The following is a 14,655-nucleotide window of genomic DNA, read 5'->3' on the forward strand; positions in this document are numbered from 1 at the left end:
AGAGTGTGACAAAAAAAAATGTATCAACTATTAAAATGGTTACGGGGAAAAAATTTCCTTTAATTGATTAATCATTGCAGGTCTTAACACATTTATTTAGATCTAATCAACCCTCAATGGACCACTGTGGGTGGGACTGTAATGTCCTGTCTTCCTTTGGATTTTCTGTTGAAGCTGTTTCAGATCTGGCAGCTCCGCACTGCTGATGTGAACAAAACCATCTTCTTCTATTAATTTGCAGCAAACTGGAAATGTAAAATGCCCAGATTTGTGTTCCAGAACTATAAAAAAAAAAAGAGCTTTCAGAAAGCTGCCTTGGAAAGGCTTTCAGACAGATGATAACAGATGAGCTCTGTTGCAATTATTTCCAAGTAGCCCTTTATCAGTGACATCTCAGTGGACTTTGTAGAATCAGAAAAAGGAAAATAATAATCCTAATAAAAAATGTAATCAATTTAGTGATATAATATACAGTAACAATGGAAAAAGCAGATAATTGGATTTGAAATTATAAAATATTCCAATCAATTGTTTCTCTGCAGGAGGATTTCAGATGTGTGTCTGGGCCTATACTGTAATAGTGTATAGGAGAGTGTATGAGTTGCCTTTATTTTGTATAGCCATGCCGTGTGTAGATGTGTGTGTTTGCGGTTTCTGCACGGGTGTGCTCCGATGTGTGTGTGCATGTGTGTAGGTGCCGGTATGCGTCATAGTTAGCTCTGTGGGGCCAGAGTCTGACTCATTCACTGTTACCGGGTGAACAGACGCTGTGTTGGAGTTACCTGAAATCTATGTGTGCTTACGTGTTTGTGTGCACCTGGTATTACTTGTACTGTGGGGACTGAAAGCTGTTTACACACTCACATTGTGGGGACAATGTAAATCACTGAATTTTAGGGTAAAGCCTTGGGTTAGGATTAGGCAAGTAGAGGTAATGGCAAATGTTAGGGTGAGTCTCCAGGAAGTGAATGTAAGTCAAGGTAAAGTTCTAATGAGAGATGAAAGCAAACTGAGATGGTGAGAAAGAGAAAACAGAGATCTGAACAGCAGACACAAAAAAAATTTGTATTAAAAAATAAACATGTTTGAGAGGAATGGGTGACTGAAAAGGGGAAAAAAAGCATCTGTGAAATGGCATTAAACATTTTTGGATCTTGTATAATCCTGCATATGTGCTAGAAAGCTCACAGAGTGAACTGGATTTAAAACTGTTATTTTACTGTATATATTTAGGAAAATGTTTGATTAAATTCACCAACATGAAAAAACAATATGTGAATTTCTTATTCATATTTTGTGCTTCTGATATCTTGTTCCAGGACAGTGACATAACTATCCAACAAATCCTGCAAACTGTTGTTAAACATTTTAATCAAACTATTACCTATTAAATCTGGCTATTCACGCTAACAAACTAATAGCATGCATCGAAACATACTGAAAGAGGCAGAGGCATAAATAGAACAGGAGGAGGAAGTGTGAAAGAGTGGCTGATGACTCATATTTTGGCACTTGTGTGTTTCAGTAAATGTGATTTGCTACTTGTTACCAGTCTGACTGCACAGAGAAGGGAAGGCAAGAAAGTGTGGAGGAGAGGAAATAAAAACAGTCTGAGGCAAAGCAACCATCTGTCATGTTGAAGTACTTGGTAGCTATAAAAAATGTACATTTTTCTTCATTTGTTATTTTATGTTCATGCTGTCCAAGTACAGGCTTTATGTATAGATGACAGTGTCTCAGTAAGGTATTGTCACTGTGCTTCCTGTCTATGTAACGTGAACTGGAATTTATACTGTATTTTGAGGCATCAGTGCTACAAGGCCACTACGGTTCAAGTGGTATCTTCTTCACCTGAAAAAAGTGAAATGAATGATTTGTTACAATCATGATTAGAGTTTTTACTTAGAGATAAAATATACAGGAAAACAATTAGTTCACTTCACTTTCATTGTTCAAGAAGAAACATAAGCATGTGGCAAGCCACCACACAAGCACAATTTACAGAAATTAGATTATACAACCATGCCAGTGCTGCTGCAAGGCCAAACCAATATACACAGCACTGATTTAAGCTAAACTGTCAACAAGCTAACATGCTCACAATGATAGTGCTAACAAACTCAAATTTAACAGGCATTATATTTGCCACGGTCACCCGTGCCTGCCTCCTGACTCCGCCCGTAAATGCAAAGCACAGTTGAGACTCGAGTTGGCCTTACACTAGAAGACAATGATAAGACTCAAAAAACTCTTAAGACTAAGGTCTGACACCCTGTCATATCTAAAGACAATGCATCATGAATCACAAAGTTTTTAGTCATAACTGATTTTGCAAAGACCGGGGATCGTGCAGGGTCACTATCTGCAAGACTGCAATTAGATTTCTCTTGAGACTACTTCCCATGTGCTTCTGTGTTTGGCTACAGCTACACTTGTGTGCACAGTGTTTTGCTTGAAAAATAAAAAAAGACACCACAGAATGTGAACAGAACCCTAGTTGACTAAAAGGGGACAGCGAGATCTGTCCACCTTTTCTCTTTCTCCACTCTGTGATGGTACAAATCCAGAATTCCACCAGTTTCTCTTCCTTTGTCAAGGTCCAGCAGAACCTTGGCTTCCAAGACACGGAGTCACTGGCGTCTCTGTCATACTTACCCGTAGATGTATTACTTATTTACCGCTGGTTCTGTGCCTGCTATGCTGCTTCCTGTTTGGTACAGGAGAGAGCTCATCTATTGGTTGTATACGATGTTCATGTCACTATCTGCAGGCACCAAGAGTAAAGACTTACAATAATTTTAAATGTTTGATTTTATTGGAACGTCAAGATGAGAAAAAGACTGTCTTAAAACTGCTCAGACCACCACCTTACACCAAGCGCAACACAACTGTAGCAAGACTCTCATGATTTTATGCAGGCGTTGGAAATTTGTCTGTGACTATAAATTGCTTGAAAAGTCATTGGGTGGAAGGCTGGCAAAGGTCTTACAGTTCATCTTGAGGGGAACATGAATGTGTGTACCACATCGATGGCAATCCATTTAGTTGTTGATCCATTTCATTTTGGAGCTTTTTGGAGTAGCTTATAAAAATTAACTCTATTTATTGCCTGTGTAAACATCTGACCTCTGACCCATCTCTTCTCAGATTCAGTACGGGACTCCAGTGGGCGAGTGCTGGTCCATTGTCAAGCAGGCATCTCCCGCTCTGCCACCATATGCCTGGCCTACCTGATGAAGAGAAAACGGGTGCGTCTGGACGAAGCCTTCGAGTTTGTGCGCCGACGCCGCAGCATCATCTCTCCGAACTTCAGTTTCATGGGCCAGCTGCTGCAGTTTGAGTCGCAGCTTCTTGCCACTTCGTGTGCCGCCGAAGCAGCTGCCACGGTAAGCCCACTGCTCGGACCCAAGTCGTCGACAGCCACCTCATCAACGACAACCACACCCACCTCTCCATTTATTTTCAACTTCCCAGTCTCTGTGGTGAACCCTGCCTACCTGCACCACAGTCCAATCACAACCTCGCCTGGCTGCTGATGGATAGCCAAGCACAGCCTTCCCCTGCCAAACTAGCCAAGCACAGAGTGGGCTGGCAGTGGCCAGAAGAGCTGTACATGTGTTCCAAAATGCAGAGGTGAGAAGCGTCACGGTGCCTGATTCAAAATTCAGAGACTGACAAAAACTTCTTGAAGTTCAGAAACCAGCCAGCGCTCCTTCCATTTTAATATGAGATTTATTCAGGCTGACCAAAAATGAACTGGCTTTCAGAACTTGCTTCAGTAAACAGTTTCGGACTGAGTCTTGGACTAATGTTTACTGAAGATACACCCTCTTCCTTGGAAAAAAAAAAACATGCACAGACACACACACTGGCACACAAACACTGACACAGAGAGGCATGAGCAGCAGCGAATGCACTATTTCTTTCTCTCTCTCTCTCTGCCTCAGACACACACACACACACACACACACACACACACACACACACATTCATGACTACCAACTGAATAAGCGCAGTATGAAGACAGGCTCTGTTGCTATGGATACACCAGGTCTTTAGGAGAGGAGATGGACACAGGAAGGAAGGAGGAATTTTAAGCACCCGCTCTTTCCCCTTTGGATGTCCCTCCTGTTGCCAGACAAAAGGGATGGATGGAAAAAAGAGGGGAGGAGATGGTGATAGAAAGCAGGAGCCTCTTCAGTGACAGGTGCTCTGCCGGCAATCTGACCGGAGCTTCCTGTCTTTCATACGTCCTCTTACTACCCCGTCTCTTCCCCCACACCTTCCTCTCCTCTTATCTCCTTTTCATCCTTTTATATTCCTACCCTCCTTCCCAGCTCACCTATTCCTCCTTCTCTCATCTCTGTCTCTCATCTTCAAATCTGTCCACCCCCTCTCCTCTGCTCCCCAGTGCTTCACTGGAGAGGCTAAATACATAAAACAAGATGCTAAAAAAGGCCAGGGTCCTTGTAAATTGACCCACCCCCACCCCATCCCCACAGAACCCTGATACACACTGTAGGAACACCTTCTGCTACTTCACAAAATGGATGAAAAGGCTGAAAGAAAGAGGTGGCAGAAAATGTGTTTGCTTCTGTGACATTTTCATTCTATTTTACCTGATTTTTGTTTTTACATCACACAGCAAAATTTTTGGACCACGGCGGCCCTGGATGACAGCCACTTAAAGGATCTCGCTGGTAGCTTTGTATGTTTTAACTCATTCTAAGTCATGTATTCTTTATTGCTGACCATTTTCCAAAACATACATAACTTCTGAGACACTGTTTCAGTTCTTTTCTGCAGGTTTATTTTCACAGGACACTCAAATGAACTGAAAACACTGGCTCCTATTGGATGCTTTGGAAAATATATTTTATTATTATTTAGTTAATGGGCTAAAATGTGCACAGCCAGTGAATGGTCCTTTAAGATGTTTGTGCCTTGTTCATAAAGGTATTCCATGGGTTTGCCAGTGGAATGACACTTTTTTTTTTTTCCCCCAGACTGCTGAATGATAGTTAAAATATTCTCAGCAGTGCTGTGCAGATGCTTATTCCACAGTGTCAAAAAAGCAAAAGCTTCTCCCTTCATCTTTTCTCATATATAATAAATATACTGTGCATGAGTAGGTGTAAGGACTTGGACTCATGATAAATGTGTCCTTTCAAACTGCAATTTTTCAGCTAGACAACACTTTAAAGATAAAAATTTTAACAGAATTTTGAAGAGATTTTTCTTGGTACAAAGGCATGAGTGGACATTTATAGTATAGTATAGTATATAAGTAAAACAATGACAATTAGGGGAAATAAATTGCATTGGTGAATGACTCAGGTTATTTTAAACATGCTGCAAAAATAATCATTTTGAATTCCTACAGTAATAATTTAAAATGAATACTGTCACATTTTTATTTTAAATTCTATTGCAATAAGTCCTCTCATAGATTTATATACCATACTAGACTTATGGACATTCAAATGTGGGTCTTTTTACACTTTACCTATCAAACCTTAGGAACTCTGTGTTGTTCCTAATGAGACAAATTGGATAAATGATTTTAAACTTTGCTCTTTGATGCCATATCAAGAAGTTATTTTAAACCTTTAGTTAAAGTTTAGTCAGTGTGTATCTGTACACACAACACCACAATCACAGTCCTTGCTCTTTTCATACCTCTTTAAAGTCATTCCATACCAAACTTACAATCCATTCAAAAACAAAAACAACTGATTTTTATTTCTTTTTTTTTTTTAAGGACGTTACACTCTAACACCATGTCAGATCTTCATAATGCCACAATTTGAGTTGGTGTTTTTATTGCTTCTGCTTTGGAACAGGCTACTCTTGACACTCTGTGCTAGACAGCCAAAGGCACAAAGTCCAGCTGTGGTTGTTTTTGAACCCAAGTCCTGATGTATGCACAAAACACACCCCCACACACAAACATATATATTATGGAAGGTGAAGGCCAACGTGGTCCATGTGGTGGTAGGAGTAGTCAGAGCTCTGACTCCTAAACTTGATGAATGGCTCCGACAGATCCCAGGAACTACATCAGAGCTCTCTGTGCAGAATAGTGCAGTGCTAAGATACTGCACAGAACCCTCAAACTCCCAGGCCTCTGGTAGAGGCTCAGAGGTTGATGAAGACGCACACACCACCCTGTAGGAGTGAGAAGGAATAATGGCACCTATCTCTGTAGCACTTGAAGTGATGCAATACTGTATTTATAAGTTATGATTGATTTGCACATCATGGTGATGCTACACTGACTAGACTTCGCAGACATTTTGGCGAGAGAGAGAGAGAGAGAGAGAGAGAAATGGTCACCAATCAGTGAAAAACGCAATACTTTGTACACATCTGTATGGTCTGTCAGGCTATATGCCTTTCTGTGTTAGTCCATCTGTTTCCATCTGGTCAGTGCTGTTTATCATGGCAATATTAATCCTCCATTTGGACATTTATATATAAAAAAAAAACAACTTTTCCCTCATTTTTATTGTGGAATGAATGACTTGTGCATTTATTTATTACTGAAGCTCCACTGTTCAATAAACAGTGTTCTTAATTAAAGTCTATGTGCTTTTTTATTATGCTGGTGTGTGTGTGAAACTGAATAGATAGTATACAGTATGAACACATGCTTGAAAAACACTATCATATGAAATTTAAGAAGGTCAGTAATCTATTTATGCAATCACTTTGTCACATTGTCAATGACATTCTGGGGACTGTAGGAATTTAGGAAACCACACACAGAAGTAGGAGTGCAGATGATACTGGTACAGAAAATGTGGGTTCAAGGCAAAAATAATGCTTGAACTCTTCACTGATTAAAAACAGATTTCAGATGAAAAGGTTCAAGAAAAATATTAGCTAAATAGTATGTATTGGTTAAATGTCTGAAAGTCTCCTCACATATGATGAATACAGCTGTGATTATTGCATTTCAGAGGTTGCTTGATTGGGTTTAGAACAAATAACTCTCTACCTGCAAGAAAACCAAAATCTTCATGTGCTTCAACTGGTGTTGGTTTTGTCTGTAGCCATATGCAGGCATCTTTCTACTAATTGTGCTTTAAATTATACCAAGCAACAATTTTTTGGACAGCACATTTTTTTTTTTTTGTCAGTGAAACCAAGAAGAACTCCTTTCTGTTACATGACCCTGTTTCTCACAGAAAGCAGGTGCAAGCTTGCAGCCCCATCCAGTGGCAAGAACATGAAATTGACCACATGCAGCCTATTTTATCTGACAAAAAAATTAAATTAAAAATGGGGCAGGGGGGTCTCAATAAGGCACTAACACAGCAGCAGGTAGGGTGTGGGTCTCAGTTAACCCTCTACATATTGATGATATGTTCTGAGTACAACATCCCCTGGTCCAGGGAGCCTGTAGGGGACCCATTATCACCTTTTTTTATTCATGTCTCTTAGGAACAAAGGCACATCAAAACCCACATTAAACTTACGGTAAATCATTTCTAATCTGCTCCCCACTTTCCATAGCATTTTCTCATCCCACTTGTTGAATGCAATAAAAGGGTTTGGGTTTTATATATCGCCAAACTGCAGTAACTGTGCTCCAACCCCACCATTAATTAATTCAACTTGCCTGTGTGTTAGCTTTGTTTTATTAGTTTTATTCACTCTTACTGTTCGTGTCCATTCATTAAATTAAAACACCAAATCCATTGTGTTTGCTTATTTTCATTTTTATGCTTATTATGCTTGTTGAAGTAGGAAATCAAAATAAACAAAACAAAAGTCTTATTTTAGGTAATTTCAGGTTTATTGTTTCCTCTAATCTCTGCCATATGCATGTGCACACTGAACTACTGCGTTCACCCTCCTCACAAGAAGCTGCAGAATCAATGACAATTATAATAACAATAATAAATATTGTTATTTTAATCTTTTTTCATTTAAATTTCCTTTTTTCTTTCTTTATAATGTCTGTATAAAATATATATACTAGTTAGTTGCTTAATAAAAGTGGGAAAACATTTTATGAAAAATGTTTATACCAATATTTAAAGTGAAATTTAAGCTGAATTAAAAAAAAAATCATAGTACCTCATAATACATTCATGTTTTTTCACCTGAAAGAAATATACTACAGGCTACTTTTCAAAAGGTCATGAATCCTGCTTTCGACTAATGAGTGAAACAGCGCCCTCTAGAGTCAACGCCTGGTAAAGGTTTGTCAGTCTAAAACCAGGTGAACCCAGGTGAAGGTAATATGCGTTGATTAGAAAATGAGAAGGAACATTTCACTGTGGTCGCTGCAACAACTGCCAGTGTAAATAGAAAGTAAAGCCAGTTTCACTTTGGCCTCGGTTCAAAACTGTAGTCAGTTGTTTAGCAACACCATTTAAGTGAAAAAGAAAGAAGAAGAAGAAAGAAAAGTTTGAGAGTTTTCTAGTGTTCCTTGTGATAACAGCTATGTAGTTAGGGCTACTAGCTATAGCGAGCAGGTAGGAAGTCTGAAATGGACATTAACCACTTTGCCTTCATGAAAAAGGGAGAACTGACTTCAGCATCAAATTAGGTGAGTCTCTCTGTCTCTTATTTTCCGTGTTGTTTCTTCAGGTGTCACAGAAGTGAATTTGTCTGTACTGTGCCTTGTTTGCCTAGAGTCTTAAGCTGTGGTGATGTTGTGTATATAAACAAGAATAGAGCCCCAGGAGTTGCATTTACTGGTTGTTCAGTCTGTGTGATTGGTGCATGATTGTAGCTTGTGCAGGGTGTTTGGTAGTTGACCACAAACCACATAACTGGTGTCATTTATTTGGTACATGCATTGATTTTTATTTTATGTCCTCTGTCTAGCTAAACTTGCAGCAATTAAAACTGATCTATAACCTTTATCAGATTGTACTATTTGTGGTAGCCTGTTGTACATACAGCACTGTGTAAAAGTTTTAGGAAATCATTAGATTTGTTGTTGTTGTTTTTTTTTAGCAATGTTATGACAATATTTATCAGAATACAACTAGAACATATAGGAAATATGTACACAGTATATATAATTAAAAAAAAAGAACATCAGAATAAAATCAAACTAATTAGATGCTCAAGATGTGCTCTGCAAGCTGTTATGAATACATATGAAGAATATGGAGAGGTTAAGGACAAAAATAGGAGTAAAAACCATAAAAACTGTCAACATCTGATGAGAAGTTTCTCAGAGAGAGCAAGGACCTGGCTCAGCATCGGGCAGCTTCATCTGGATGCCAAGTTTATCCTTCTACAATCCGAAGAAGCTTGATCAGGAACGGCCTTTGTGAAAAGATACTGGCAAGAAAGGCTGAGATATGCAAAAGCTTGCAAAGATTAGAGTGAATATCAGTGGAAAGGAGTTTTATAAAGTGATGAATCGAAGAAATGTTTGGGTCCAACCATCAACAATATGTGAGAAGAAGAGTTGGGGAGAGAGATAGAAGACTGAGTGTCTGCAGCCTTCAGTGAAACATGGTGGAGGGTTTGTCATGGTTTTAAGACTTCAAGAAAAGAATTCAAACTGTCATGTGCAAAGGGAGGTCACACTAGATACTGACTTTGTACTGTAGAAGCCATTTTGTTCTGAAAATGGTTTTTGATATTGTGTACATATTTCCTGAATTTTCTGGTTATAGCTTAATAATGAGACTTGGAATTAAATATAAATTATCATAAACCTTGCTAAAATGGCAAAACTAATTGTGGTTTGTTTATATCGAACTATTTAAAGATGTTGTGATCAATCCATGTAACCCAACGGTGATGGATGAAGTGGGACAGGGGACTTCAGGTTGAGTGGACACTTTGAGTCAAAAAACTACTCGCAGCAATAAGCTACAAAGTTAAAATACTAAAACAAAGGTAATGTCTCTAGGGCTGCAATTAACAACTCTTAATAATCAATTAATCTCAGTTATTTCTGCAATTAATCAGATGTATACAACAACATAAAGAAATCAATTTTCCACATTATGGAAGCTAAAATGCATTTAGTGCTTTTGCAGTGCGTCTGTCCAATGTATTAAGTAAAAGGATTTGTGCAAGAATAACGCTTTATATAAAGTGCACAATAGGTTCTTGCAGTGTTAACAAAAACACAAATGTTGAGTTAAAATCATTTAGGTTGTATGTTCATAAAACATACCATGTTATTGTAAAGGGCAAGTACAAACATGACTGCTGATGCTTAAAAGTCCGTTTATTCTTAGGCTAGGTACTCGGACTGTCCCCATTAACCTGTGTGGCATCAGTGCTCCTGAACACACCTTTTATAACTTAGCTTTGTTCATTGTGTTTAATATAATGCTTGGCTGTTTACATCTATTTTATGTGTACAGGAATGCAACACAATCAAATGCATTTAATACCCATTATTAGCAGCCACTTATGTTCTTAAATATATACTGTAATTTAGAATAATATACATAACCACGTTACTTGAAATCAGGTACTTCATTTTAGTTTGCACAGTGTCTGAAGTTAACAATTCAACTCCGAACGTCTTCTGTACTTCTGTGTCTCTTCCTCTTTAGGTGCTAATGCATTGTCGTCATGCTCCAGTGCCATTACACACATGTTTTGTATAGTTGGCACGGGACAGTTTTTCCCTTTCGGATTGTTGAAGTGCTGTTAAACTTAGACATGTCGTCCACTTTTCTCTGCTGTAACCATGCTCACTACTCTCCACTGCTTTGTTTTTTATTTATTTATTTTTTTACATTTTGATGTGCCTCATTGACATACCCTCTGACAGTTACATGACTAGACCCAACTAATTGATTATTAAATTCATTGCTAAGTGGTTTTATCAATTAGCCTATTTGTTGCAGCCCTAAATGTCTCAGCTTATTTTATTTTTTTTATCACTAAGTTTCTAAAATTGCAGTGGTAGCACTGTTGAATTTATTTTCATATATTCTTAATCAGTAGTGAAGTGTTTAATTCACTAAAATGTATGCTTAATCATTTTTATAGTTTCTTTTCGCCACCTGTGTATATGTTGAATCAGTTATGCAATGATCAGCAAGTGTCCCACTCAACCAGAAATTCCATCTCTGTAAAATGGCAAATGGATCTTATGTTAAACTGGTTATCAAATAATTGGAATGATTTGGTTTCATTGTAGGCATGCTTCATGCGGCTGAATAGTTCTTTGAATTCTACTTGACATCAGAGCAGTGCCTATGGAAATGAGACAAATATTAAGACAGACAACAAGAACGGTTTTGCATATTTCCATCTCCATCTGGCAGCCTTGGTCCTAAACCAGCACAGTGAAATTGTGTCCCCTGATTTGTGATTATGTGCCAATCAGATGTTGTGTTCAAAGAAGTTAAAATTCAAAATGTATTATTACTGGCAGTAATTATGCATTTTCAAACATGGATATTTTTTTATTTTTTTATTTTGTGATGCGCTGTGTGAACATAAGTGGAAATTTCAAGTTAATTGGTTTCTTTTTAAAACTGGCATCACTGGACTTTATTGCAGCCTAATTACACCTTTGTGATAGAAATCTTTGTTGGGAGAAGGTCACTTGCCAATAACTTGTCGAGCTGTGCTTTCTCAATTTTTTTCTTGATCCATATCACTGCTATAATGAGCTCTTTTGGGGTTAATTAACTGTCCCCTTTAGAAGAACAGCTGGCTCCAGTGGTTTGAATATTGGTGACCCAGCAGTGGTTAGATTGATTACCAAAAGGGTTTATTGGCTCTCCTTATCTGCTGAGATATTGGTGGTTCTTTTTCTCATTATCCTGATTTACCATCCAGATGAGTATTTCAGTTGAATTGTAGTGTTTGTCTGTTCTTGGATTAGCTGAGCTCCAAATGAGCACCCTCATTGCCATTTATCTTCTTGCAAAAACAAGAAATCAGTTGAATGGTACAGGAAACGGGATGTATTGGAGTTTTAAGACCATTAACTACCTCCCTAATTACATACAAAACAAATGCCTTTAGTTTTGTTGTTGACTTTAAACCTCTGGTCTGTTAGATCTCTGGATTACTTTCCACACTAAAACTTTGAGTTTAAAGATGTTGATCAATTCACTCGGCCTGATGCCACATAAAGGTAAATTGAAGTGCACATGGCATGCTCATTTTGCTTGTTTCCAGCCATTTAATGTTTAATCTTGGGTACTTCTAGATTAGCTTGGCACCCCTCATAACTCCAAATAGTTTGCAATTGTTTCAGAATCAGAAAGCCAAACAGGTTCTTCCTTAAAACAAGAGGACAGTTCATGCTGCTGGTGTTGTTGCAAGTGGACGGCACAACAAACCGCAACGGCATTAATTAATATGAATTTCTCCTCCATAGATACATAAACAATGGTATATGTACTGATGAAAAGAGATGTGTAACACTCTAAACAAAGCAGGTAATTGAGAAACCCCATATTTTAACTGGCATAATGCAGACATAGTAACTTCTCCAGCTTTAGGTCACGTCTAAGATGAGAATTCACCATTGTAACATTGTAGATGAGTCAAAACAAGGAAAAGCATGCCATGGGCCCTTTAATCAAAGCAGGCTTTACATTGAGGTTTGTTGGCAGTTTAACTGTACTGTACCTAGCTAAAACTTTAATACAGCCTCTGGGTTAAAGTGTATTTTGTTGAAATTGTTCTAGGTCTGCATCTAATTCACATCATTACAGATTAATATGTTGATTATGGTCTTAATCTATAGGTCCATAAAATATTAAAATGCTAGTGTCAATTATAGCCCAAGATACAGTATGTCATCAAATTGCTTGTTTTGTATGACAATACAAAACGTATTTAAATGTATAATGACCTGTCTGCTTCTGTGGATGTAAATTAACACAAATAGGAATACAGAAGTAATGTGTATATAAAAGCATCATTTTAGTAACACATGGTGCCAATAAACTGAGCCAGGCTTTCAGCTAAAGAAAAACAGACACTCAGTTAACTTGTTTTTATTAAGGATTTCTTTCTGTTGCCATGTTAGCTGGTCAGCAGCTCTGTACAACTGCACAACAGGAGGTTAAACATCCGATAAGGAAACGTGTCAGTGACGTTGACGGCTTTTGGTAGAAGGCAGGTCAGTAGGTGAGACATGGACTGCAACGCTCTCCAAACTGTTCACAACAAAATGGCTGACTGGCTTGTGAGACGGGTAGACAGGCCAGCTAAAACGTAATTCAGATAGTTATCACATAAAAAAGCCTTTGTTCCAAAACTTTTTAACTCTGTCATCCATAAAAAAACCTGTTAAAGGCCCATCTGGACTTGGTTTATTTAGTCTCGTTTAAAACAAAGCTCACAACTTCCTGCTAATAAACCCTACAGTGCTGTTGAGGTCAACAATATAAACTCCACCTGCTCAGTTTCTGAAGTTAACAGTGATGCTGCTGTGTGATCTGAAACCTCTGTTCTAGTGTGGAGACTGATCAGGGATGGTGCAAAATGTGGTTTAAAAAATATACAACTTAAAAATATGATCTTGCTGGTCTTTAAAGAACTGTAAATGCATTTAGTCACTTTTATTGGAGCCAAATTATTTGCAATCTGGGCATATTGTAAAATGGCAGATGTCTTAAAAAAACATATTTAAACAGTCATATACTATTAAATATGTCCCTGGGCTACAATTCTTTAATTTCCCCTTTGAAAACTTGCCATTACAATTTAATTTCAGGCTTATTTCTTTCCCATTTCTACCCAGGTTCTATCCAGTTGTTGTTCCATTTACTTATTCAATAGTTTTTTCAGGATTATTTCACTTTTCTCTACAATTATTACATTTATAATTTGTTGATGTGCAGCAACAACTAATTCATCATTCCTTGCTACTGGGATGAAATACTGTTAGGCTATCAAATGCATGGGTGCATAACGGAGGGGAGATGCTGTTGTGAAAGGGTCAGAGTTAAAAACTGACACAGGTTCTGTTTGTTAGTCTTAGGAGTGCTTATTTTGCACTGACAGCTAACTTTAATTGAAAACAAGTACTTCAGGCTCAGTTCACACTAACAAGAATGTCATGTTTGGACTTGGCTCAGATCAACATCATCGTCCCCTTCCCTTTAAAGTGCAAATTGGCTAAAATCTTGAGTTGGACTGGCAGACACTGTAATGCTAACAAAGTCAGGATGCAATAAACTCAAATGTCAGAGCAGCTTAGTCGGTCTGGATTCTGCAATTTTTGTGTTCAGATTAAAACAGAGCATCCCTAACTAACATGAACATTTTCTGACAACCTGATATAAACTAGCTTTTTCTCTTTTACTGCTGCCAGATTTGGGTATACACCAAAGTTCCCCGGTAATTTCAAGGCAATATTTTGCTTTCAAAACACTTAAGGCCATCTTCCTTTCCATTTCACATAGCTGATGTGATCTGACATGATGTGCATGAAAGAAGCTAAATGCACATGTGGTCCCATGTGGTGTACAGTGTCATTCACTTAAAAGTAACCATAAAAATAAACTATTAAGAGTTCAAGCTTACAATATATAGTGTGAGGAGTTATTCTTGCTGTTATTTGGTCTGTCATACATGGTAGCGTGTCAGATAGCTACTGTATGATAGCTTGTCTTGATGTACAATATAGCTTTGAACCAAAATCTCAGTCAACCTGCAGATTTCTGGTTATTTAAGTATCTTTTTGCAGCC

At 38.0% G+C, this 14,655-nt stretch overlaps 1 protein-coding gene and 1 long non-coding RNA gene across 5 annotated transcripts in view; both read left to right on the top strand.

Annotated features, from left to right (window-relative positions):
- Window positions 1–3,850, top strand: part of dusp4 (dual specificity phosphatase 4) — a 9,166-nt gene extending 5,316 nt beyond the window's left edge. The window contains exon 4 of the mRNA XM_020609853.1: window positions 3,137–3,850. Coding sequence (XP_020465509.1) covers window positions 3,137–3,536 — 400 coding nt within the window. The 3' untranslated portion in view covers window positions 3,537–3,850. The remainder of the gene's footprint in view (window positions 1–3,136) is intronic.
- A 4,417-nt stretch (window positions 3,851–8,267) lies between these two features.
- Window positions 8,268–14,655, top strand: part of LOC109965666 (uncharacterized) — a 10,421-nt gene continuing 4,033 nt past the window's right edge. For all 4 annotated transcript variants that reach the window (XR_002275675.1, XR_002275677.1, XR_002275678.1 and 1 more), the window contains exon 1: window positions 8,268–8,560. This is a non-coding gene — a long non-coding RNA (uncharacterized LOC109965666). The remainder of the gene's footprint in view (window positions 8,561–14,655) is intronic.

The sequence above is a fragment of the Monopterus albus genome, unplaced genomic scaffold, assembly GCF_001952655.1.
Source record: "Monopterus albus unplaced genomic scaffold, M_albus_1.0 scaffold102.1, whole genome shotgun sequence".
Lineage (NCBI taxonomy): Eukaryota > Metazoa > Chordata > Actinopteri > Synbranchiformes > Synbranchidae > Monopterus > Monopterus albus.